A 25,063-nucleotide genomic window follows, 5' to 3' on the forward strand; every position below is an offset into this window, starting at 1 on the left:
CCGCTTTGGCAGCCCGGGGTTTACAGGTTCAAATCCCAGGTGAGGACCTATATACCGCTCATCAAGCCATGCTGTGGTGGTGTATCCCACATACAAAATAGAGGATAATTGGCACACAGATGTTAGCTCAGGGCCCATCTTCCTCACACACGCACACACACAAGTGCTTATTGATGGCAGCAAAGCATTGTTAGGGCCTTTGGAAAGCATTTCAAGGCTAGTCTATTTAAGGCTGGCAGAACCCCTGGGAGGTAGTGAGGCTTAATGTTACTCTCTCCTTTTCATAGATTAATAATAAATTGAGCTGGGACTAGAACCTGGCTCCTGTGTCTAGACTCAAGTTCAAAGCTCTTCCCACCATCCTGTGCTGTCTCTATAAGCTTGGGATTCCGGTGAGAGATTGAATTATGTGACTCAAGTTCATATTGGTCAGCATTTATTGATCTCTGGTACTTAAAGAACTTCCTACTTCTTGTAAGAAGTAGAAGAGGAATAAAAAAGGATGAGATCTCTGCCTTGAGGAGTTTATATAGGGAACATAGAAATACATAGGAAAAAGGCCTAGAACACTTGCTGCACAACATGTAAGTGAACACTAATCGCTAAGGTGTAAGCAAGAGAAAATGAGTACTGAGAGAAGTGATGTATTCGTTGACCATTTATGAACACCTCCTCTCCACTGGGTCCCTTACCCTGTAAGAGATATGTCTGCAATGTCTGTAACACACATTTAGTACTTGCATTAAGGTGACAGACGCTGAGATTCTTGGGAGATGTCATTGTTCTTGATTTTTTTTTTAATAGTCTTCCCTGCTACATTCTCAGGTCCTAAAAGAGGCTGATGATGATGAAGAAAGGCGGTGATAGAGAAGGATGAGTTATCCAACAGAGTTCTTCGGGAAAGAGATAACTGGGAGACCAGAGTTGTGAACTGAACGCTTTGGTGGAGGAAGGAAAGAGAAGCAGAGCCAACTGAGTGTGTATGTTTGAGGAAGGAGTTAGTACTTACCAAACAAAGTCATTAAAGACGGTGAAATATCCCAGTGAATGAGTTTTCCTAGTTCTTCCCGTCCCTCAAAACCCCCACCCCACCTCCCTAACCTCCATCCCCCATCAAGGAGCGCTAGGTCCTTGTCTCTCTCATGAAATCCTGTTCATGGCAGTAGCAAGGCTGGAAGTCGCCACGGTGCTCCTGTCAGTGCCCCCCGAAAACTGTATCTTTAAAGAATTCCGTGAAAGGCTACGCCCTTTTTTCCTAGTAACCCAAACTGCGTGCGTTTCCAAGTAAGTTCTTTTTGTTGTCTAGCCTGTTTCTCGTCTCTTGAAATTTAAACTCTTTCTGAGCTCTGAAGATAAAGGGGAGGAGGCAAGGGGCTGGCCTTCCCGATAGCGACTAAGCAACAGATAGGCGAGGAACTCGGCCTCGACTGGAAAAAGCGGGGAAACCCGCGCCCCCAAGAGGCTTTAACGCGGGGAGCAGTAGGAGGCGTCCCGTGATGATGCAGCGCGTCTGGTAAACTACAAGTCCCATCGCACCGCGCGGCCCGCCGGCGTTACGCAGCTCTCAGCTGATTGGTCGCTGGGGATATTTGAAAGGAGGGGCTGGCGCGGAAAACGAAGGTTACCTTTCGGATCTTTGAGAAGTGCTTAACCCGGCGGGTAAGTCCTGGACCTGGGGAGGAGGGCGACCTCTAGGGCGGCAAGGCCCGGAGGGACTCGAGAGCGTATGTACGCACCGAGGTGAATGGGGTCTCCAGCGCTGACTTGAGGGAGAGGCGGGGGCGCCTCTGCGAGGGAGGGTCGGGCGGCCTCGGGACGTCCTGGCGGACGCTGAGGAGCTCGGTGGAGGCCTCCGGTGCGGGGCGTTGGGGCGGTGGGATGGGTAGTGAGGCCGGGGATCGGCCTGGAGGAGGGCAAAGCGGAAGCTTCGGTTTATAACGGGAGCCTGGCCTCCTGGCATGGGCTTTCTTCGGATAGGATTTCTGATGGGATTCTTTGCTCGCTTCTTCCGCGGCCTTCAAACGCTCCTCCCGTCCTCCATTTAGCTCCCTTACGAATCTTCTCCGCTTTCTCTGATCCGTCCCCTTTCTCCTAGCCCTCCGGCGCCATGAGGAGCTTCAAAGGAGTCAACTTTGGAGCTCTGCTAAGCAGCCAGAAGGAGGCCGAAGATCTGCTACCTGACCTGAAGGTAGGAGTGCTGTCTGGATCCGGATACCTGGCTTTTCAAGCCGAGCTGTTTTGGTTTTTTCCTTATTTGAAGAGATAGATTAGTAGGAGACCCACTTCTGAGCAACCTTATTTCTAGTTCCTTTCCCTACCTCTTTTGCTCCTTTGGTAGACCCATTCACATCTTCCTCTCTCCCTAGGAGTTCTTGTCCAAGCTTCCAGCTGGTTCTCCCAGCTGCCCATCTGATGCCGAGAGGAGACAAGCTTGTGATGCCATCCTCAGGGCTTGCAACCAGCAGCTGACTGCCAAGCTAGTTTGCCGTGAGCACCTAGGGAGCCTGCTGGAGCTGGCAGAGCTGGCTTGCAATGGCTACTTGGAGTCCACCCCCCAGCGCCCACCCCTCTACCTGGAGCGAATTCTCTTCATCTTTCTGCGGAACGTTGCCGCACAGGGAATCCCAGAGGCCACGCTGCGTCTCGCTCAGCCCCTCCATGCCTGCTTGATGCGGTGCTCTCGCCAAGCTGCTCCCCAGGACTACGAAGCTGTGGCCCGGGGCAGTTTTTCTCTGCTTTGGAAGGGGGCAGAAGTCCTGGTGGAGCGGCGAGCTGCGTTCTCAGCCCGGCTGAAGGCCTTGAGCTTTCTAGTACTCTTGGAGGATGAAAGTACCCCTTGTGAAGTTCCCCACTTTGCTTCTCCAACAGCCTGTCGAGTGGTGGCTGCCCATCAGCTATTTGATGCCAGTGGGCATGGTCTGAATGAAGCAGATGCTGACTTCCTAGATGACATGCTCTCCAGGCATGTGATCAGCGCCTTGGTGGGTGAGGGAGGGGGTTCTCCTGGTGCTCTTTCTCCCCAGAGGGCCCTCTGTCTCTTGGAGCTCACCCTGGAACACTGCCGTCGCCTCTGCTGGAGCCGCCACCACGTCAAGGCGACCAGGGCAATGAAGAAGGCCCATGACTACCTAAGGATCACCAATCTGGCCCCTAGCCTCCAGCTGTGCCAGCTGGGAGTTGAGCTGCTGCAGATCAGAGAAGGAGGACCCCAGGCAGTGGCCAAGCTTCTGATCAAGGCATCAGCTGTCCTGAACAGCTGTATGGAGGCACCATCACCCCCGCTGCGGGCATTGTGTGACAGCTGCCAGTTCTTCCTCTCAGGCCTGGAGCGAGGCATCAAGAGACACTATGGACTTGATGCTGTTCTGGGCCTCTTTGCTTTTCTTGGCGGGTACCGCTCCCTCATCCGGCAGCTGCAGGATGGTGTGAGTTAAGAACCTAGAGGTTGGGTGGGAATGTGGTTCTGTGGATCATCATCAGCCCAGGGTCTTTGGCAAGATCTGGAAAGCCTGGCTGCCTCCTTGGTAAGCTGCTCTCTGGACTATACCTGGCCAGTCGGCAAACAGTCTAGTGTGTCCTGAGAGGGCAGTGGCCCCTCTGGATGTCCTTCCCTGGGCTGTGTCAGCTCTCCAGGACTCTGACCCGGTCTTCAGCTTAGAGCTCATGCTTTATCTCTGGCCCTCAAACCAAACCCTGTTCCTTCCTCAGGTCTGTGGGGACCCCTCCAAGCAGCAGCAGGCTTTGATTCAGATGCACTTTCAGGGACTTCACCTCTACACTGTGGTGGTTTATGACTTTGCCCAAGGCTGTCAGGTACCGGCTGGGCATCAAGGAACCTGGGCAGGTCCTAGGGTCTGGGCTTGCTTGGCTTTGGACATTGGGTGGGGTAGACGCCACCTTGGATCTATTGTGACTCCTCACCCTCAAGCCCTTCTTGTCCCTTCAGGTAGCTGATTTGGCTGACCTGGCCCAGCTAGTGGAAAGTTGCAAATCTACCGTTGTCTGGCTGCTGGAGGCGTTACAGGGCCTGTCAGGCCGAGAGCTAACGGACTACCTAGGGATGACTGGTTAGTGCCCTGGGGCCCAGGTACAGGGTTCTAAGGAGGCTCATCACTCCTTAGGCAGGCAAATAGCACCTGCTGGATGGTTCCGACCACAGTGGGGGCTCCTTATGGTTTAAGGAAGCAGTGAAAGAGGTGTTTCTAAGTATCCATTACTCTATATTTAACAGCAGTAGAGAGGCGATGGGCTAACTTACAATAGCAGACATGAATTTTTTCTCATTGACTTTGAAATCTGATTTGGTATTTATGAAAACGGTTGTACCTGATATGCTTTATGACTTTCTATATATTTAAATTTTAAAGAACATTTATAACTTAAATTTTTTTAAACCAGGTAAAACATTCACAGGGTTTAAAATTCAAACTGCACAAAAGGGCGTATGGTGAAGTCCCTTTCCCATTCCTAATCCTGGCCGCCCAAGGCGCCCTCTACAGAGGGAACTAATAGCATCCGTTTCTTATGTCTCCTTCTGGAGATACACTGTGTATTTATAAGGCAAGATGCGTATATATATTTCTCCCACCCTGGTTATTGAAATAGACATATGGAAAAGTACTGAGATCTTAAGTGTACAGTTTGGTGGATTTTTACAAAGTGAACATGCTTTGTAACCAACATCTAGGTCGAGTAACGGAGCATGACTTAGCCCCCAGAAAACCCCTGCTTGTGCCCCCTTCTAGTTACCACCCCCCACAGCAACCACTATCCCAACAACATGGGTTAGTTTTGCCTATTTTTGTCTTTCATGATAAATTTCCCCCTCATTTTGCAAAAAGCATGGGTCTTCAGTTTAAATTACATAAACCTAATGAGTTCAGTCATTGGAAGATTCTGGAGAACTTTTCATATTCATATTTTCAGTGGTTGAACCTAGTTATAGAGATGAAAATATCAGGAGTCACAAAAATTATTAGTGTGAAAATTCTTCCCACAGAGTACTGAAGACTGACTTTGTTTTCTCCCAACCATCTACCTTGATAGCCAAGAAACTGCATAAACTAGAATTTAGGAAAACTTTATTCATTCAACACATTTATTTTTTTATTTTTTGAGGAAGATTAGCCCTGAGCTAACATTTGCCACCAATCCTCCTCTTTTTGCTGAGGAAGACTGGCCCTGAGCTAACATTTGTGCCCATCTTTCTCTATTTTATGTGGGACGCTGCCACAGCATGGCTTGACAAGTGGTACGTAGGTCCACACCTGGGATCTGAACTGGGGAACCCTGGGCCGCCAAAGTGGAACATGTGAACTTAACCCCTGCACCACCCGGCCGGCCCCAACACATATTTATTGAGAACTGCTCTGTGCTAAGCACTGTTCTAAGTGCTTGGATGTGTCAGTAAACAAAACAAAGATCCCTGCCCTCAGGGAGTCACATTCTGGCTGAGGGAGAAAGATAATAAACAACAAAATAATTGAATTATGGACATGTTAGAAAGTGATGAGAAATATGGAGTGAAAGGAAAAGTAGAGCGGAATAAGAAAGGGAAGTAGGAGTTCAGGGTAGGTGAGGGGGCAAGTTCCCTATTAAAATAGGGTGGTCAGGGTGGGCCTCACTGAGAAGGTGACGTGAGCACAACCAGGACAGGGTGAAGGAGTTGGCCGTGGAGACACCTGGGAAGGACATCCCTGGCAGAGGAAACAGCCAGTGCCAAGGTCCTGAGGCAGGAGAGGGTCTGATGTGTTTAAGGAGTAGCAAGGAGGCTAGTGTGGCGTCAGTGGAATGAGGGAGGTAAGGGACAGGCCAGAGTGCTTCCCCTGAAATGCTGACCTTTGGACCGAGATGAAGACAGAGACTGGCATGTGAGGAAAGATGGAGCCTGCATGGGGATGAGGATGTAGTTCTGGTAAAACAAGCACAGAGGGCTGGCTGGTCTAGGCTGCCTCACTGGAATGGAGGACGTGGCTGGCGTGGAGCAGGACAGGGAGAGCTGCCCCTCTTCCATTCCCTAGCAATAGGGGTTCCTATCTGATCTGGAAGCTGAGCTGACCACGCTTGAGCCTCTCTCTGCTGCCTCTCCAACAGGGGAGGCCAGTGGCAACCGTTCCTGCGGTCACCTGTCCTTTCTCTCCCCTGCAGCCTCTTACACCAGTAACTTGGCCTACAGCTTCTACAATCACAAGCTCTATGCTGAGGCCTGTGCCATCTCCGAGCCCTTCTGCCAGCACCTGGGCTTGGCAAAGCCGGGCACCTATCCTGAGGTGCCTCCTGAGAAGGTATGAGGGCAGGGAGGGAGGTTATGTTGGGCGTGGAGAGGGCTTGAGTAGCATGAAAGGGCCTGGCCAGGACCCTGCCTGGGAGTGTTACTAGCTGCCTTTTGGCACCAGTGCCTGGGGCAGTGTTTCCCAGACCACACCTGTACTGTTATTTACTTAATCTTTTTTTTCGATTGACTCACTTTTTATATTTAGCCTTGTCCAAGCCAGTGGTTCTCAACCTGGCCGCATCTTAGAATCACCTGAGTGAACTTAAAAAAAAATTCTAATGTTTGCCCCAGACTCATTGCGTCAGAAACTCTGGCACTAGAGCCTGGGCCTCTGGGTATTTAAAAAGCTTCCCCGGTGGTCCTTTGGGCAACGAGAGTGAGAACCGAGAGCTAGCAAAAGTACTCACAAAATGATGACTTGGCTGGACTGGCAGGCAAGATGGGTCCTAGAGGGCCTTGGGTTTCATCCTGAGTGAGGTTGCTGAGCCTCTAAAGGAATAAAGTGGAGGCGTGAGACCAGATTGGCATCTTGGGTTTCTCTGGCATCACTGTGGTGAATGAACAGGGTGCAAGGACAGTATAGGCGCCCAGGCCACTCCAGGAGCCTAGGCAGGAAAGGGTGGGTGTCTGAACTGAAGCAGCTTCCCGAGGGATGGAAAGAGTGGATGGCTGCAAGAAGTCAAGGATTAATCTGGTAGGTGACTGGCTGTGAGGGAGGGAGAAGGGAGAGTCAAGGATGGTCTTGCGTTTCTGACTCAGGAGAAGGCGCTGGTTTGCTGAGAGAATGACAGGAGGAGGAGCAAGTTTTCAGGGGTGTGGACGATGAATATGTGGGGTGGTGGATTGAAGTCTCAGGTTGAGAGCACGAGGTATTTAGTTCATAGGTGTCTTCTGCCTGGGGTGGGGTGGGGCAGGAGGGCCCCTGCCCACCCCCACTGGCTGGTGTATGTACCTGTGCATGCACCCACTCCCCACCAGACAGACGCACTGGTTCATCGCTCCACTTTGGTCTGTTCCCCTTCTCTGGTCAGTTGCACAGGTGCTTCCGGCTGCATGTAGAGAGTCTGAAGAAACTGGGTAAACAGGCCCAGGGCTGCAAGATGGTGACTTTGTGGCTGGCAGCCCTGCAGCTCTGTGGCCCCAAACACATGGCTGAGCCAGTCACCTTCTGGGTGCGGGTCAAGATGGATGCAGCCAGAGCTGGAGACAAGGAGCTACAGCTGCGGTGAGTTGGTGGGGCGGGAGACAGCCATGTTTGGCCCATAGCTGGGCTGGCTTTTTGTGCTCGTGGTCATGTTCATCCTCGTGTCTGAAAAAGGCAGTGGTTCTTCCATCCATCGTTACTCATTGAGTGCTTACTATGTGCCAGCCACTGTGTGAGGTCCTGAGGGAACAGTGGCGACAGGCAGTGTTCTTGCTCTCATGACTGGAAACTTAACTGCGCTCTCAGCGAGCCGAGGCTGGGACTCCTTGGCCTGAGCAGAGGCTCTGTGCTTCACACGCTCCCCTAGTGCCGAGCCTGCCCTTTCTCAGGACTCTGCGAGACAGCCTGAGCGGCTGGGACCCGGAGACCCTGGCCCTCCTGCTCAGGGAGGAGCTGCAGGCCTACAAGGCAGTGCGGGCCGACACGGGACAGGAGCGGTTCAACGTCATCTGTGACCTGCTGGAGCTGAGCCCTGAGGAGACACCGGCTGGGGCCTGGGCTCGAGCCACCCACCTGGTGGAGCTGGCTCAGGTGCTCTGCTACCACGACTTTGCCCAGCAGACCGACTGGTGAGCGGGAATAGCTAGGGAGGCCACTCTTACTTCTTGTCCTAGGTCCTCTCACCTTTTTTGGAGTCTTATTTCCCTTTCCACGTCCTGGAGCACCCCCTTCAGTTTGTGGCCCTGGGAGCTCACTGCAAGTGTGAGGCCTGCTGTCCTGCAGAAGGCCCACTTGAGTGCATCCTCTCCCCACAGCTCTGCCCTGGATGCTATCCGGGAGGCCCTGCAGCTTCTGGAGTCTGTGAGGCCCGAGGCCCAGGCCAAGGATCGGCTTCTGGATGATAAAGCACAGGCCCTGCTGTGGCTCTACATCTGTACCCTGGAGGCCAAAATGCAAGAAGTGAGTGTGGCTGCTGTGGCGGCAGAGCAGAACCGGGGGCGGGGGTTGTTTTCCCCAGGCCCCCAGTAAACTGCTACCAGCCCTGGTTTTGACCCTGATTTCCCCATCCAGGGTATCGAGCAGGATCGGAGAACCCAGGCCCCGAGTAATCTGGAAGACTTTGAAGTCAATGACCTGAACTACGAAGATAAACTCCAGGAGGATCGTTTCCTATATAGTAACATTGCCTTCAACCTGGCTGCAGATGCTGGTGAGGGCCGTGAACGTGGTGTGGTGGGATAGTCTCCTCTGTGGCTTCCTAAGAGCAGAACGGGGACCTCAGGTGTGGGGGAGGCTCGCCCCGCAGGATGGGAGGTGGGCACAAAGGGCAGCGGGTGTTAGGGAGAAGGCTGCATTCTCCCCAGATGGTCCACGCTGAGAGAATGGCTGGTCCCTTTCTTCTGATTCACAGCTCAGTCCAAATGCCTGGACCAAGCCCTGGCCCTGTGGAAGGAGGTGCTCACGAAGCGGCAGGCCCCCGCTGTGCGGTGTCTCCAGCAGACAGCAGCCTCGCTGCAGATTCTAGCGGCCCTCTATCAGCTGGGGGCAAAGGTAAGGGAGGAGGGCAGTGACGCAGTGGAGGCCAGCTCCTTCACCTTCTCTGGCCTGTGTACCTGCCAAAAAGCCATGTAACCCAGTGTGGGCTCTGTCACCCATCTCCCTGAGTTTACATCCGAGCTCCAGCATTTGTTAGCACATGGCCTTAGGCAGGTTACTCAACCTTCGAAGCCCGAGCTTTCTTATCTCTAGAATGAAGGTAGTAACACCGTTCCCTCAGAGCGCTTTCAGCATTCAGTGAGGGGATGCGTGGAAGACGTGTGTAAACAGAATACTCAAAACTTAGCTATAATTATTGTTAGTTACTAGATGATATGAGACCTATAAACTCAGAAAAATACATAAATGCCTAAAGACACAATTTTACATTTTCACATGAAATGTTTCACAGTCTCTGAAGCTCTTCCCTGGACCCCACGTTAGGATCCTCCAAAAAAGAACCGTGCACACAGAGGATCTTTGTTACCATGGGCCATTAGGCCATATTTCTAGCGTGGGGACATGGGAAGCTGCCTCGGCCCTGGATGTGAGTCTTGGCTCTACCACAGCCCTGTTATATGAACTTAAATGAGCAACTTAACCTATGTGCATCTTAGTTTCCTCACCTGTAAAACTGGGATGAGAGTTGCTATGAAATAAAGTGAGGTGATGCACGTAAACCTCTTGGCGCAGTGTCTGGCACACAGTAGGCACTCAGTAAATCCTGGCTCTTGATGATGACTGGCATTTGGGCTTTAAGACAGGAGGGGTAGGATGGTTTGCAGGCTCCCTAACTGCTCTCCTCTCAGGCTCCCTGAGAAGGGCTGCTGGCTGCTCTGTCTGGGTAGCCACATTCCATCCCAGCCCTGAGGTGAGACCAAGGTCCCGAGGGGTGGGGAGTGGAGGGTGGAAGTAGAGGCTCGAGCAGAAGCCAAGTAAGCTTGCTGCTTCTGGCTCACCAGCCCCTGCAGGCTCTGGAAGTCCTCCTGCTTGTACGGATCGTCTCCCAGAGACTGGAGGACCACGCAAAGGCAGCTGGCTCCTCCTGCCACATCACCCAGCTCCTCCTGACGCTCGGCTGTCCCAGCTATGCCCAGGTGAGTGCCCAGCCAGCCTAGCCTGGGGACGTCAGGGGGGACCTGGCTTTAGTGGCCCATCTTTTCTCTGAGAAGATAGGATACTAGATGGGATAGGATAGGATACTCTCCCTTCTCCCGCCGCATTCGGCTGGAGGATTGTAAAGTGGGGCATGGTTGGGAGGCAGCCGTGAGAAGAGGAGGCATCTTTCTCCTCCACGCTGCAAAACCAACTGTCCATGATGTCTTACAGATTCTGCACCAGGAATATACGACTAATCCTGTATTTCCCATCCATTTCTGGTGCCCTCATGGATGCTTTTCACTCAGTTAGGACTATTACAGTGTCTGCTAGCTGGTCTCCTTGCCTCCGGTTTCTCTCTTTTCCACCTCGTCCTCTGACTACTATTAGTAATACATTATCTTTTTAGGCACAGATCTGATCTGATCTCTTTCCTGCTTAAAGGATTTCCTTGGCTTCTCTGATACCTGAATGATGCTGTCCAGACGCTTACTCTGCACTGCACCCTTCTGTATTCTGGTTCACACATTTTCCTGCTGCTCCCTGCCGCCAGCCTTCTGCCAGTCTGTACCGGTGCCTTTATATTCCTTGTATGCGCCTGTCTGCCTTTGGTTGTGTCAGTTCCTCCACACCAAGTGCATCCTCTCCTCCCTTCTTTTTTTTTTTTTCATTTGGCAAACCTGTACTTTCTTTTTAAGGCCTAGCTCAATGGTCCCCCCCTTCACAAAGCATTTTATACATCCTCTTCTTCAAGGGCAGAATCAGCCACTTTCCCTGGGTCCCCAGACCACCGTGGCATTGTGTCATGATGACATAGGTGTGCCTGCACCCCCATGGCATTGAAAGCTTTTGGATACAAGGTCCTGCTTACTCTTTATTCAGCTTTGTCTTTCTAGCGTAGTGGTTAACTGAAAGGTACCAAATGATCATTTTAGTGAGTGAGTGAATGACTCCTGTGTAGATTATAATATTTAAAATAATGTAATACTTAGTTGGATGTGTTCAGCATTTTGTTTGTGAATGCTTTCATCTCAAGAGTCTGGCTGCTTCTCACCAGCATACTCATGCACCCCCGATTCCTTCTTTAGTTACACCTGAAAGAGGCAGAATCAAGTCTAAAGCTTCTGGATCACACCACTGACGCCTACCAGCTCCTCTCCCTGACCCGCGACCTACTGCAAAGTCAACTTTACTGTGCCCACCAGAAGGTATTTCTCACCTTCTTAATCCCCGAAGCTTCTGGGTATTGGAAGGATTTTAGGATATTCTAGATGTTTGTCTGGCTTCTGAGACTTCCCTGGAGCTGGGAAGAATATTCCTGACCCTGGGAGGCAGTGCTTTGCCCTGGCCCTGCCCTCTCCAATGACTTGTTCACCAGTGCGCCTCTCATAGAGATACTGTCCTTTTCACTCTTTTCCAGTTTCCTCAGGGGCAAGGGGGAGAGTCTTTCCTGTGACTAGAACTGGGACAACACCAGAACCCTAAACTGGAAATCCAGTGAGAGCCAAAAGACCTGAGTTTTCTCATAAACTCGCTGTGTGCCTTGGCTGAGTCCTGTGCCCTCTCAGGCTCTAATTTTCTCTGCAGCTTGTATCATTCTTAAAAGCGGGGGATTGGGCCGGATGGTCTCCAGGGGCATCTCCAGGTCTGAACTGCCAATCTGACTTCATCACTGCTCTCCTCTGGCCCCCTCCCCCTCCCAGGTGACTGAGGGCGCCTCTCTGTTGCTGTGTGTGCTTCGAGACCCTGCCCTCCAGAGGTCCTCCAAGGCCTGGTACTTGCTCCGTGTCCAGGCCCTGCAGCTGGTAGCAGTCTACCTTAGCCTCCCAGCAGACAGCCTGTCCGCCTCCCTGGGGGAGCAGCTCTGTGCCCAAGGTGAAAGATTAGGGTGCTTGGCCCTCCTTGGTCGATGTGTGCAGTTTGTGCGCTATCAGCTCTTCTCAGCTCTTGTCCCCTCTGCTCTCCAGCTGCACGGACCAGCCTACCTAGCAGCTGCACAGAGTAGGCCTGGGAGAGCAAATGAGTTTCAGTTTGCCTGCTGACTCTAATCGATTGCTTAGTGATGCCTGGAATACTAAACTGACAAGGATTCTGAGACCCCATGTGGTCTCAGGGGAAAGAGTTCTGTGATTGATTAGCTCTGTCTGCCTTAGCTGTACAAGGAGAAGAGTGGAAGCATGCTTTGCGTTTGCTATCTTAGTAGGTGCAGGTGGTGGAAGTTCTGGCCACATCATCTCCCTCTTTGTACCCCCCCCTCACCTGCACAGGCTGGCAGACACCTGAGATAGCACTCATCGACTCCCATAAGCTCCTCCGAAGCATCATCCTCCTGCTCATGGGCAGTGATGTGCTCTCGATTCAAAAAGCAGCAGTGGAGACACCATTTCTGGACTATGGTGAGTCTGAGGAGGAGAGCAAGGGGGAATGAACAGGGTAGATGGTGGGGCTGGCAGTTTTGTCTCCAGAGGATCCAGGCTATGACTGAGTGATGCTGGTCGTGTCTCTCTCCTTTGCTACAGGTGAAAATCTGATACAAAAATGGCAGGTTCTTACAGAGGTGCTGAGCTGCTCGGAGAAGCTGGTCTCCCGCCTGGGCCGCCTGGGCAGTGTGAGCGAAGCCAAGGCTTTTTGCTTGGAGGCCCTGAAACTTACAACGAAGCTACAGATTCCGCGCCAGTGAGTACAGGGCCCAAAAGGATGCTGATTCCAGACGCCCTTGACCATGGGTTCCCAAACTATTCCACAGATGAACATGTTACATTCGGAGGGGTTTGTGGAAGAATGCCTTCCATGGCTAAATCAGTGGGAAATGCTGAGTTAATCAAGGTTAAACATTTTTATTTCATATAGGACTTCTCATGTCCTCCAATATGCTAATATGCATAAATCTTCAAAAGGGGGATCTATGATACAGCGTTTCCCTAAATCTCTTTGCCCACAGGATCCTATTTCTGAGGAACGCAGTTTGGAAAATCCTGTCCTCATACAAGGATGAGTTGATTTGAGAGGGAGCATAGAGGGTTTTCTCCAGGGAGCCTTGAAGTCAGCTTTAGGAAGTAAAGGCCTTTTGGAGGCTGGGAAAGACTGTGATGGCTCTGTCTAGGAAAGGGGCAAAAAGAAGGACTCTCCAGGAAGACAAAGGATTCCACCAATTGGTTGTTGTCTCCTCTCCCAACAAGGTGTGCCCTATTCCTGGTGCTAAAGGGGGAGCTGGAGCTGGCGCGCAATGACGTCGACCTCTGTCAGGCGGACCTGCAGCAGGTTCTCTTCTTGCTTGAGTCTTGCACAGGTGAGCAGCCGCGCCCCAACGCCCATGGGCGGTGGTGAGAGTGACACACACGCCACACACATCTTTGTATGCCAAAGGTTTGGTTCCCTTCTAATCAGAGACTTACTTCTGGTCCCAGGGCAAAGCTCTCTTTACTTCAGTCAGACCATTGGTGTCCCTCTTTCAGGTGGCCTGTCCAGGACTAACCCTACCTAGTTCTAGTTTTCATTGCTAATACACTTTGGCTATTTAAATTTAAATTTAATTTAAATAAAATTTAAAATTCAGTTCCTTAGTCATTTGCCACATTCTGCATGCTCAGTAGCCACACTAACTACGTGTGGCTACTGTATTGCACAGCACAAATGTAGTGTCCTCAAGAGGGCCTAAGCAAATAATAAAATGCTGTATTTATGGTACTTTTTTTCCTTGTCAACCACCTTTCCCTCTAGTATTTCATTTGACCCACACAAAACCCTGGAAAGTAAGGTAGGAATATAGATTTTTTTCTTTTATAAAATGAAAAAGTTGAGATAGTCAGTGTTTTTGGCCAGAATCATGGGGCCGTCAGAGGCAGGATCCAGGATTAGGACTTCAGCCTCCTTGGGGCCTGAACCGTGGCTGAGTGGTTAAGTTCACCCACTCCTCTTCGCGCCACGGGGCCAGCCCCAACTCTGATTTTTTGAATACAGTGTTTATCAATTCTAAGTGCTAGAAAAATTTTATTCCACTATAAGTCTGGTAATCTATTATCCTTTCTCAAAGTTCATGCAATAACAGGACTTAAAAATGGCATTGAGGGGCCGGCCCTGTGGCCGAGTGGTTGGGTTCACGCGCTCTGCTTCAGCGGCCCAGGGTTTCATCAGTTCGGATCCTGGGTGCGGACATGGCACCGCTCATCAAGCCACGCTGAGGTGGCGTCCCACATGCCGCAACTAGAAGGACCCACAACTAAGAATATACAACTATGTACCAGGGGACTTTGGGGAGAAAACGGAAAAAAATGAAATCTTTAAAAAAAAAAAAATGGCATTGATCCAGTATATATATACTGAAAAGTTTTAATCTCACTCAAGTTTTAAAAGGTTTACAAGCTTGTTTTTAACCTGATCTACAGTGCCAGATGATGAAAAAATGTTTTGAAATAAATTATTATTAAAAAAATGAAAAATTTTGGAGTTACTCATTTCTCCAGGTTTGTAATTCTTGTTCCGTTCTCTCCCCAGAGTTTGATGGACTAGCCCAGCGCCCGGACTCTGGGAAGAAGGTCCACCTGCAAAAGCGGAAGCAGCCGGCCCGCGGCCCGCGGCCTCCGGAGCTCCCGGAGGAGGAGCCCTTCCTGAGAGGCCCTGCCCTGGAGCTGGTGGCCACTGTGGCCAAGGAGCCTGGCCCCATAGCACCTTCTACTAACTCCTCCCCTGTCCTGAAAATGAAGCCCCAGCCCAGCCCCGGCTTCCTGACCCATTCGCCCACCTGTGACTGCTCGCTCTGTGCCAACCCTGTCCTCTCAGCAGTCTGTCTGCGTTGGGCGTTGGTCACAGCAGGGGTGAGGCTGGCCATGGGCCATGAGGCCCAGGGTCTGGATCTGCTGCAGGTCGTGCTGAAGGGTTGCCCTGCAGCCACTGAGCGCCTCACCCAAGCTCTGCAAGCTTCCCTGAGTCACAAAGCACCCCCTTCCCCTGTCCCGAGCCACTTGAATGAGCTCTTCGCTCAGGCATACACACAGCTAGCACTGGAGGGGCTGAGTCGGCCATCAAATAAGAGCCTGGGGAAGGTCCTGGAGTCAGGGCTGAAGTTTGTGGCAGCGCAGATACCTCACCTGGAGCCCTGGCGAGCCAGCCTGCTCTTGATTCGGGCCCTTGCAAAGCTGGCTGGCCTCAGCTCCTGTACTACCCAACTCCTTGCAAGCTCCTGGGGCTGGCAGCCACCATTGGTAAAGGACCCCCCAGGCTCAGAGCCCTCTAAGCCTCGGAGCCAAAAGCATTCTGGACGAGGGCGCCAGCAGGCTGTCTCTGCGACCCCGCCCCTCCATAATACCTCTCTGAAAGGTCTGGAAGGTAGAGGACCACCCTGTACACCTAAGCCCCCAGGCCGGATCAGGCAGGCCGGCCCTCGTGTCCCTTTCACCGTGTTTGAGGAAGTCTTCCCTACACAGAGCAAGCCTGAGGTTCCCAAGGCCCCCAGAGTACAACAGAGGGTCCAGACGCGCCTCAAGGTGAGCTAGGACTGTGGCTAGGTGGGGGTGTCGGGTAGGGGTGGTCCTGGAGAGGTTCTGCAGAGCAGGTGTCTCTGTGGAATAGCTTCCCGGGGCCTGGTGGGGCCTTCAGCTCCTTGGCTATCTGTAGGATCCAGAGGCCCTTGTGATGGTGCCTCCACAGCGCCACCTGCTGGCAACTGATGTCTTGTCACTGAAGGCCCGCGGCCCTTCTCCCTTTCCCACCCATCACAGGTGAACTTCAGTGATGACAGTGACTTGGAAGACTTTGTCTCAGTTGAGGGACGGCTTGCAGAGGGGCCCAAGAGACGAGGTACTGCTTCCCGGGGCCGGGGCCGCGCTAGGAAAGGCCCAAGCTCGAAGACCGATGCGGTGGCTGCCCCAGGTAGTGCCCCTGGGCACCCTGGCCTCAGTGGCAGGAGCCGGAGGACCAAGACGGTTGCCTCAGGACATTGTGAGGAGCTGGGCCCTGAGATCATGAGGACCATCCCTGAAGAGGAACTGACTGACAACCAGATGGAAATGAGCTTTGAGATCCTCAGGGGCTCTGATGGGGAAGACTCAGCCTCAGGTATGATGGCAAGGGTGGGGGATAGAAGGTGCATGTGTCTTGGGGGGATTTCCCTGGGGCCAAAGCACAAGAAATGACTGGTGCAAAAGACAGTACAGAAAGAAAGTTCTTTTGCTGGCTCTGGACCTGGATCCTTGAAGGGAGAACCAAGGGGGTGGCAGGAGGAGGGAACTCCACAGAAAAGTCATGTTCTCTCCCCAGGTGGGAAGGCAGCAGCGCCAGGGCCTGATACGGCCATAGGAGAATGTGAGGTGTTGAGACGGGATGCCAGCAAAGAGGAGCTGCCCGTCCCGTGCCCAGACAAGGAGAGAGACAAGGATCTGGGTCCTCGGCTCCGACTCCCCTCAGCCCCTGCAGCCATCGGTGAATATGCTGACCACCGAGCTCTCGTCACTTGGAGAGGGCTGAGTCTTTGGTCTCTTGATCCCAGTGCCTTTCCAGTCTGTCCTTGGTTCTGGCTTTGGATCCCCATCTGGATCCGGTCGCCTTTGAACCTGGGTTACAATCCCAGCACACTCTCCACTAGCTGTGTGCAAGTCACTCAGCCTCTCTGAGCTTCTATTTTCTTTTTCTTTGTGTGTGTGTGTATGTGTGTGTGTGTGAGTAAGATGGTCCCTGAGCTAACATCTGTTGCCAATCTTCCTCTTTTTACTTGAGGTAAATTGTCCCTGAGCTAACATCTGTGCCAGTCTTCCTCTATTTTGTATGTGGGATGCCGCCACAGCATGGCTTGATGAGCAGTGTGTAGGTCCGCACCCCGGATCCAAACCTGTGAACCCCAGGCCACTGAAGCGGAGCGTGCGAACTTAACCACTACACCCTTGGGGCCAGCCCCTGAGCTTCTATTTTCTTAACTGTAAAATAAGGTTTGGGGAGGACGGAGTGAGTTGATGCATGTAAACTGCATAGCGCCCCACTTAGCACACTGCCCTTCATAAATGCTAGCTGCCATTTCCCTAGCGCACAGTGAGAGAGGGACTCCTTGGGAAGCTGCTGTCAGCTGGGAAATAGGGGATTCACTGCAGCAAGTGTCTTGACCTTCCTCCAGGTCTCTCTACCCTGGATTCCATCTGTGACTCACTGAGCATTGCCTTCCGTGGGATCAGTCACTGCCCTCCCAGTACACTCTATGCTCACCTCTGCCGCTTCCTGGCCCTGTGCCTGGGCCACCGAGATCCCTATGCCACTGCCTTCCTTGTCACGGAGTCTGTCTCCATCACCTGTCGCCACCAGCTGCTCACCCACCTCCACAGGCGGCTCAGGTGAGTACCCACCATCCCCAAAGCTCATGCTGGGGCAGACTGAAGGGAGAGTCCGGACTCTATAGGAGGGAGACCTCACCCCTTCCTGTGTTGCCTGCAGCAAGTCCCAGAAGCACCGAGGATCGCCCGATGTGGCAGACCAGCTGCAGGGGCTGAGCCTCCAGGAGAGGCCCGGAGACGTCCCCCTGGCCCGCATCCAGCGCCTCTTTTCCTTCAGACTTTCGGGATCTGGCCACTTCCCCCAGCCCGAGAGGGAGAGTTTCCAGGAGTGCCTGGCTCTGATCCCCAGTGGTAGGTGGCAGTCTTCGGCTGGTGTGGCTGTCCTTTTGCACGTCTTCGTACTGAGGAGTTGGGTGAAGGTGTTGAAGGCATCAGTTAGTTCACACAGGTTTCTGGTCCTTATGGAAGGACATGTCATACCTTTTTATTGATTAGGCATTTTGTTACCAAACAGACATACCCTAAATCTGGAAGTCTCTCTTCTTTTAACCTCAACTTTGAGTTACCAACAAATTCAGTGTCTTTCTTTAAGAGTAAGTTCAGGTGTCTGGGGTCTTCCTACACTAACATGAAACAGGTTCACAGGTGACGTGAGTGCCTCGCTCTGTGCAGGGTGCTTTGTTAGTTCCTGTGAGGGACACAAAGAAGTACAAGACGTAGTCTCTGTCCATAGGGAGCTGTTAGGGCAGGGGAGAGCACCTTGCACTCCAGTGACCAGGGAAGACTTCTTGGAGTTGTCTTGAGTGATGGATAGGGACTGAGTGCAGAAGACAGGGAAGGGAATTCCTTGTGACAGCTGACATGATTCTGAGTCTGTCCTGTGTGTCAGGGGTGACTGTGTGTGTGTTGGCCCTGGCCACCCTCCAGCCTGGAACTGTGGGCAACACCCTCCTGCTGACCCGGCTGGAAAAAGACAATCCCCCAGTCACTGTGCAGATCCCCACTGCCCAGGGCAAGGTAGGTGTCCTGGGCCAGGGAGCAAAGTTGGGCTGGGGTGGGCTTCTGGTCAAGCTGCTCGCCTTCTGTGGCTAGGGGTGGAGAGATAGTGATCATGTGGATGAGTAGATATCTCATAGCCCTGTCTCCCAAAGCTGCCTCTGAGTTCGGCCCTGAAAGAGTTTGATGCCATCCAGAAGGAACAGAAAGAGAACAGCAGCTGTACTGACAAACGAGAATGGTGGACAGGGCGGCTAGAACTGGACCACAGGATGGAGGTGTGTGCCCCTGGTGGGTGGGGTCAGGCTGCCCTAGGAACAACCCTGGGTGCCAGCATCCTCTCTCAGGGGTCCTGGCTCAGTGCTGAGCCACCTCCAGTCCTTTCTGGAAGTGTAGGCCTAAATAAAAAACTATATCACTTGGAAGGACTTTAGACAACAGCCCAGAACTTGAAGGGGTTATGGCAATGGGATGTTTAGAGATACACACAAGAAGGATTGAAGCCCGTGTCAGCTTCATGGCTTTAGCTTTCATTGCCCACCTGGTCATATTTGTCAAAACATAGTGATATGTAATCAACTGTCTCGTCTGTATTCCCCCAGAGTCTCAGCAAATGAAACACGTTTCTAGCTTCTTGCCTTTTATGACAGGCAGAAAGATATGCAAGACAAGACACACACTGGAAAACCCATTTCCTCCTCTCCAAGTGTCGGTGCTGTGGGACAGAAACTCGGTTCCCTCTGACTGAAGCTTCTGTCCTTCCACATTCAGGTTCTCATCACCTCGCTGGAGAAGTCTGTGCTGGGCTGCTGGAGGGGGCTGTTGCTGCCATCCAGTCAGGACCCCGGCCCTGCCCAGGAGGCCTCCCGCCTACAAGAGTTGTTGCAGGGATGTGGCTGGAAATATCCTGACCCCACTCTGCTGAAAGTAAGTTGAGGAGTCAGGGAAGGGCAAGAAGCTCGACTTCCCACGGCTGCTGTGAGTGGAGCTGGAGCCACGGCACTCACTGACCGCTGTGCCCCTGCAGATCATGCTCAGTGCTGCCGGTACACTCACCTCTCAGGACGTGCAGGCCCTGGCCTACGGGCTGTGCCCAGCCCAGCCAGAGCGAGCCCAGGAGCTCCTGACGGAGGCCATAGGACATCTACAGGGTCAGACAGTAGCGAGCAATAGCCACCTTGTCTTAGTGCTAGACAAGGTAAGGAGCTGGAGCCCGAGGGGCAGTGTCTGGTGGGCAGTGGGCACACACTCACCCCCACGCCCCTTCTGACTCCTGCCTATCCCTGGCTAGGGACAGTAACCTCTGAGTGCTTTTTGCCCAGGACCTGCAGAAGCTGCCATGGGAGAGCATGCCCAGCCTCCGGGCACTGCCTGTCACTCGGCTGCCCTCCTTCCGATTCCTCCTCAGCTACTCCATCATCAAAGAGGTATGGGGTTCAGGGAGTGGGGACTGGGGGCGACTTGAAGAAAGAAAATGCAGAGAGATCTGGGAAGAAAGGAGAAGCTCTTAGGAACGGATCAGTTGTGGAAGGGTCCTGGAGTTTGCGGGGCTCGGGCCCTCTGGCCAGAATGGGATCCTGATGATCACTGTCTCCTCCTCAGGCTGGGGCCTCGTCAGTGCTGAGCCAAGGGGTGGATCCACACAGTACCTTCTATGTCCTGAACCCTCACAATAACCTGTCAAACACTGAGGAGCAATTTCGAGCTCATTTTAGCAGGTTGGGGGGATAAGAGTAAGAAAGGGGGTGGAGAAGGGTGGCGACAACATGTGGGCACCATGTCCTTTTCTCCAGAATCAAATGTTCCAGCCCACCCTCCCCCTAGCATTCCTTCTGCCCTCTTTGCCACATGGCCCCTGTTCTTACTCCTGCCTTTTCCCTGCAGTGAAGCTGGCTGGAAAGGGGTTGTTGGGGAAGTGCCGAGCCCGGAACAGGTGCAGGCAGCCCTGACGGAGCATGACTTATATATGTGAGTGCTCAGGGCAGGCAGGTGGGGAGAGGGGCAGTCCCAGAGGAGGGGGTGTCATCCCGGTGTGCTTTGGGACTTTAGAGCCCCTAGCTGACTCAGGAGGCCTCTGGAAACATAGGAGAGGCCTGGTACTGCTCATTCAGGCTCATCTCACCTCCTTCTGCCTTAGCTATGCAGGCCATGGGGCTGGTGCCCGCTTCCTGGACGGGCAGGCCGTCCTGCGGCTGAGCTGCCGGGCCGTGGCCCTGCTGTTTGGCTGCAGCAGTGCAGCCCTGGCTGTTCATGGCAACCTGGAGGGGGCTGGCATCGTGCTCAAGTATATCATGGCTGGCTGGTGAGTCTTGAGGAGCAAGGCCCATCCTAGGTCCCAACCCCAGGTTCCTTCCCAGGTCTGAACCCTGACTCTTTCCTCTTTTGCGCTCCACCTTCCTCCCATCCTAGTCCCCTGGCATCCCTGGGCCTTTAATCCTTTGCCCTTTCTCTCCTAGTACTATGAGCCCAACGACTTCCTCACTGGCTCAGTCCTCTCTATCCACCCATCACCAGTCAACATGTTTTCCTATGTATTCCATTTTAGAGGCTTTACTCTGTATTTCTTCTCTTTTCCTAGTCCCCTGTTTCTGGGTAACCTCTGGGATGTGACTGACCGTGACATTGACCGCTACACAGAGGCTCTGCTGCAGGGCTGGCTTGGAGCAGGCCCAGGAGCTCCCCTTCTCTACTATGTCAGCCAGGCCCGCCAGGCTCCCCGACTCAAGTATCTTATTGGGGCTGCCCCCGTAGCCTATGGCTTGCCTGTCTTCCTGCAGTGACCCCTTGGAACTGTCCTATCGCTGACTGTTCTACCTCCAAAGTTAGATTTAACCCTTAGGGTAAATATTTTTAAATGATTTTCCCCAGTGTTTTATATGAAATGTTTCCTTTTAACATTAATATAATAAAGATATATTATTTAAATCTTGTTTTGTGTAACTCATCTGAGAACATCTGAAGACACATTGTTGCCCCCCACCCGCCATGTGGTACTATAAACAGATGAGAACAGCTTGCAGAAGTTCAAGTCTGAGAGCCTTGAGGAGAAAGACAAAACCACAGGACGAAGCTGGGCCTGGCTTGGCCTCAGCTGACAAAGATGAAGGACAGAGGGGCATCAAAGTGCCTTATGTGGGGACAGAGGCCCAAGGAAGGGTAGAGATAGACCCATTGAAAGCATCCTGACCAGGTACCATCACGTCTGTCCTGTCTTCCTGCCCTCAGGTGTCTTGCCGGTGACACTAGTTTTAATGCCTGAGTTGCCCCCTACCCCTCCTAAGTGAGTGTTAGAGGTCGTTCCCTCCCCACACACAGCCGTTAGACTCTCCAGGATCCCTCCGTCTAGCACATGGCGAAATACCGTATTGACTAACAAACCTTGTGCCGGACTTGCCGGTTGATCGCGTGCCTCCCCATTGTTATCTCCACCCCCACACTCCTCTGCTTCGTCTGTCCACAGCACCACTTTCACGATGCTACTCCGCCTGACCCAGCACTTCACAGGCTTGTCCCTTATCTGTCAGTCACTGGGTTTATACCACCCACGTGGAGTAGCACGCATTGCTTTGCCAACTTGCGGTTCTGGCCTGAGAACTTTTAAGATTTTTAAGTTCCTGGAGGGCAGGACTCCTGTTTGCCACAACTTCACTACGCTGGGTTCGGGATGTTTTACCAAGAGAACGCACCGCTCTCTTTAAGCCGCGGCGAGTCTCTGAGAGGCTCAGCCCCACCCCGCTTCCAGGACGGGGACCATAGAGATGTCTGGTGCAGTGAGGCCTCCCGGCGCAGCCATCGAGATGCGCAGAGAACGGCTAGAGCGCTGCTCGCTGAGCCGGCTTCCGCTTCGTTAGTCCTCCTTCCTAACATGGCGCAGTCGGTTAACATCACCGAGCTGAACCTGCCGCAGCTAGAAATGCTCAAGAACCAGCTGGACCAGGTGGGGACGGGCCCCAGAGACACCCCTTTCCCGCCTCGCATCCCTCCTTCCCAGGCGTACTCCCTCGCCCCCATTCCTTCCCACTTTGGGAGGCTTTCCTTCCCCGACGAAACCCCATTGGGTCCCAGCACCCGCCGGTCCCGGGCGGTGCCCCCCTCCCGCAGGCCCCTACTCTGACCCTCTTTCCCGTCCTCTGTAGGAAGTGGAGTTCTTGTCCACGTCCATTGCCCAGCTCAAGGTGGTACAGACCAAGTATGTGGAAGCCAAGGACTGTCTGAACGTGCTGAACAAGAGCAACGAGGGTATGGGGTAGGCGCGTGGAGGCAACCTGGGGGTGTGGCGAGCCGGCTGCGTCTCTCGTCCCGCCTCCTAATCCAGTTGTCCTTACCTGAGACAGAAGGCTATCCATTACGTATTGTATACGCCAGATGAGCCCTTTGCATGTTGCCTACCTAGAATTGAAACGTACAGGACGTGCCTCTGCTCCTGTCGCCCGTTTCCGTTCTTTTCATGCTATCTCTGGGCGCTGTGTCACGTTGGAGCTCCTTTTAACATCTTAACGTCGAAGTTGCCAACCTTCCCCAGATGTTTGTCTTAATTGCTTTTACAGGGAAAGAATTACTCGTCCCACTGACGAGTTCTGTATCCTTTCCACAGGAACTGCTACCCTGCCCTCTCCTTTTCTCCTTCCCCTCTCCCCAAAAAGGAGGGGGGTAGTTCTGATTATCCAGAGTGCCCCCATGATTCTGAGAACACTCTTATCGTACACACTTCGTAGTTCTCCTGTCTAACGTGTGGCCAACATCCAGCTAATGCCTTGTGAACAGCAAATGTGTAGAACCGAGGTGTGGTTATTTCCCCTTGCTGTTTGAGGATCTATCTAATACGGGGATAAAACTGGTGGTTTACTTTCACTAATATTAGATATAAGCAATAGAAGAATAAGAGGATATAGAAACAAGGGGATTGGCTCTGTTTATTAATCCTCAGTTTTGGCTTAATTGTGGCTCTTATTCCTAACCTGTTGTTACTAAGAAACCTGGATTGTATACACCTGCTGAGTGTTTTACTTGAGTAAGTTATGACAATAGGGCAGCTGTAGACTGTAGTCTGAGAACTGACAGGCTAAAAGAGAAACACAGAAACTGCAGTGTAATAGGGGTTGGCTAGATAGCACTAAATCCATCAGGAATTAGCTAGTTCATGGTTGAGGGTGCTGAGGGAAACTGAGGCTGGCATCTCACTTTTCATGCTCTACAGCAGTAGGAAAATATCATTGTGTCTAGTCTTTTTGGAGGGCCTTATGAGAAGAATTTTAAGAACTGCTTGGAGGTGGGAGATGGGATCAGGGCAAGAGAGGGTTCCAGCATATGTCATTTTCTTGATAAGGAACCAGCTTCTCTGTCTCTCCCCATTTGGAGTGTTTAGGTATAGTTCTAAGGCCTTCAGATTATTCAGCCCCTGTGCCTTGTAGCTTTTTAGAAAAGAAGGCCAAGCAGGCTAGTGACAGGGACTCATGACTCCTGCTGGGCTAGTTTCCCTTAATACTTGCTTCTCAGATGTATGTCCCTGGGAAGCTACATGATGTGGAACACGTGCTCATCGATGTGGGAACTGGCTACTATGTAGAGAAGGTGAGTGGGAGGAAGCATGTGGTTACTCCTCTGAGCGGGAAAGGAGTTTAGGGGAAGACTAGAGTGTGACATTGGGGTCTTCTCTTAGCTCCTATTCTCCTCTGATCTTGCAGACAGCTGAGGATGCCAAGGACTTCTTCAAGAGGAAGATAGACTTTCTCACCAAGCAAATGGAGAAAATTCAGCCAGCTCTGCAGGAGAAGCATGCCATGAAACAGGGTAAGCTTGGCCTGGGGCACCGCTTGACCCTTCCTACTTCTATGATAGGTAACATGGATTGCAGTGTGAACCATGCCCCTTTACTGGATTAAAACCATGTGTCTTTGGTGTCTTGATGTGTCATTCTCTAGAGTCTGTGCATTACATACCTACTATTTGTAGATTCTTGGATTGGGTACTTGAGAAATTTAGAGTAAGGAAATCCTGTCAAAGCCCGTGTGGAGCTCCTGTTTAATAGGGATGGAATGGGGGAGAAGGTATATGTAAGTGAACACACAGGACAGAAATACAGCCTTAACTAAGCACTAGCAATTGCAGCCCTGGCTGCTGCAAGTTAGAATCATCCAAGGAGTTTGAAAAGAAAGCCTGGGCCCATCCAAACCAACTAAATCAACCTGGCGGTGGGGACGGGGATTCCAGGGCTTAGGGTTTTTCAGAAAGCTCCCCAGGTGATTCTGGTACAGTCAGGATTGAGAACCACTGTTCTAAAGGCAAAAATGTTTTCCACATTATAATTTTCTGGTTATGTCTGACATTTAATACTGTATTTTGTTCATTTTTATATCCCAGTGGTTATATTGACTAATACATCGTAGACTCTAAATTTGTGTTAGTGTGTGTCCCCCACAATGGATCACTATTAAAAGTTTTGTTAACGGTAGCTGGTTGTCTACCTGTCCTTAAACGCCCCTATCACTTTTCCTGACCTCTAGGTTCTCCCCTTTAGCCCCTGACAGGCTCTGACTCTTCTTTTCCACAGCGGTCATGGAGATGATGAGCCAGAAGATTCAGCAGCTCACGGCCCTGGGGGCAACTCAGGCTACCGCCAAGGCCTGAGAGCTTGTTGCCGAAGTGGGACGGGGACCCGCTTCAGGAGCCTGGGACTTTGTGGGCGTGGCTTCCTGGTGGGGGAAAGTGAAGGGTCTTGTGTTTAACGCTAATAAATGTGCCAGCTGGACAGAGTGTCGG

The 25,063-nt window shown here is 52.2% G+C and overlaps 2 protein-coding genes across 3 annotated transcripts; both read left to right on the forward strand.

The window, feature by feature from the left end:
• The first annotated feature begins 1,297 nt into the window (after positions 1–1,297).
• On the forward strand, positions 1,298–21,229 carry ESPL1 (extra spindle pole bodies like 1, separase). Of its 2 annotated transcripts, none has more exons than XM_070270260.1 (31): positions 1,298–1,659; positions 2,096–2,188; positions 2,367–3,425; positions 3,709–3,813; positions 3,947–4,067; positions 6,148–6,284; positions 7,306–7,499; positions 7,808–8,047; positions 8,234–8,378; positions 8,490–8,628; positions 8,830–8,969; positions 9,917–10,051; positions 11,141–11,260; positions 11,756–11,927; positions 12,320–12,448; positions 12,572–12,728; positions 13,232–13,341; positions 14,547–15,535; positions 15,770–16,106; positions 16,308–16,469; positions 17,155–17,368; positions 17,469–17,659; positions 18,198–18,325; positions 18,460–18,582; positions 19,076–19,231; positions 19,332–19,502; positions 19,627–19,731; positions 19,907–20,022; positions 20,189–20,272; positions 20,442–20,606; positions 20,883–21,229. In XM_070270260.1, the coding sequence occupies exons 2-31, from the start codon at positions 2,108–2,110 to the stop codon at positions 21,082–21,084; spliced, it is 6,327 nt and encodes a 2,108-aa protein (XP_070126361.1). In that variant the 5' UTR covers positions 1,298–1,659; positions 2,096–2,107; the 3' UTR covers positions 21,085–21,229. The 2 variants fall into 2 exon arrangements, with proteins under 2 accessions (XP_070126361.1, XP_070126362.1); XM_070270261.1 differs by having other exon boundaries at positions 1,650–1,740.
• A 523-nt stretch (positions 21,230–21,752) lies between these two features.
• PFDN5 (prefoldin subunit 5) lies at positions 21,753–25,052 on the forward strand. Its single transcript, XM_003365242.5, has 6 exons — positions 21,753–22,241; positions 22,441–22,543; positions 22,852–22,883; positions 23,801–23,875; positions 23,989–24,094; positions 24,855–25,052. The coding sequence occupies exons 1-6, from the start codon at positions 21,969–21,971 to the stop codon at positions 24,929–24,931; spliced, it is 666 nt and encodes a 221-aa protein (XP_003365290.2). The 5' UTR covers positions 21,753–21,968; the 3' UTR covers positions 24,932–25,052.
• Positions 25,053–25,063: the final 11 nt, after the last annotated feature.

The sequence above is a fragment of the Equus caballus genome, chromosome 6, assembly GCF_041296265.1.
Source record: "Equus caballus isolate H_3958 breed thoroughbred chromosome 6, TB-T2T, whole genome shotgun sequence".
Lineage (NCBI taxonomy): Eukaryota > Metazoa > Chordata > Mammalia > Perissodactyla > Equidae > Equus > Equus caballus.

What these genes read in the sequence shown, in the direction of transcription:
- PFDN5 (XM_003365242.5), top strand. Translation starts at nt 21,969, where the DNA reads ATGTTTTACCAAGAGAACGCACCGCTCTCTTTAAGCCGCGGCGAGTCT. An exon ending in GCTGAACAAGAGCAACGAGG is followed by an intron (nt 22,544 to 22,851) that starts GTATGGGGTAGG and finishes TTGCTTTTACAG; the next exon opens with GGAAAGAATTACTCGTCCCA. An exon ending in GAAGCATGCCATGAAACAGG is followed by an intron (nt 24,095 to 24,854) that starts GTAAGCTTGGCC and finishes TCTTTTCCACAG; the next exon opens with CGGTCATGGAGATGATGAGC.
- ESPL1 (XM_070270260.1), top strand. Translation starts at nt 2,108, where the DNA reads ATGAGGAGCTTCAAAGGAGTCAACTTTGGAGCTCTGCTAAGCAGCCAG. An exon ending in CTCAGCCCCTGCAGCCATCG is followed by an intron (nt 16,470 to 17,154) that starts GTGAATATGCTG and finishes ACCTTCCTCCAG; the next exon opens with GTCTCTCTACCCTGGATTCC. An exon ending in TTGTCTTAGTGCTAGACAAG is followed by an intron (nt 19,503 to 19,626) that starts GTAAGGAGCTGG and finishes CTTTTTGCCCAG; the next exon opens with GACCTGCAGAAGCTGCCATG.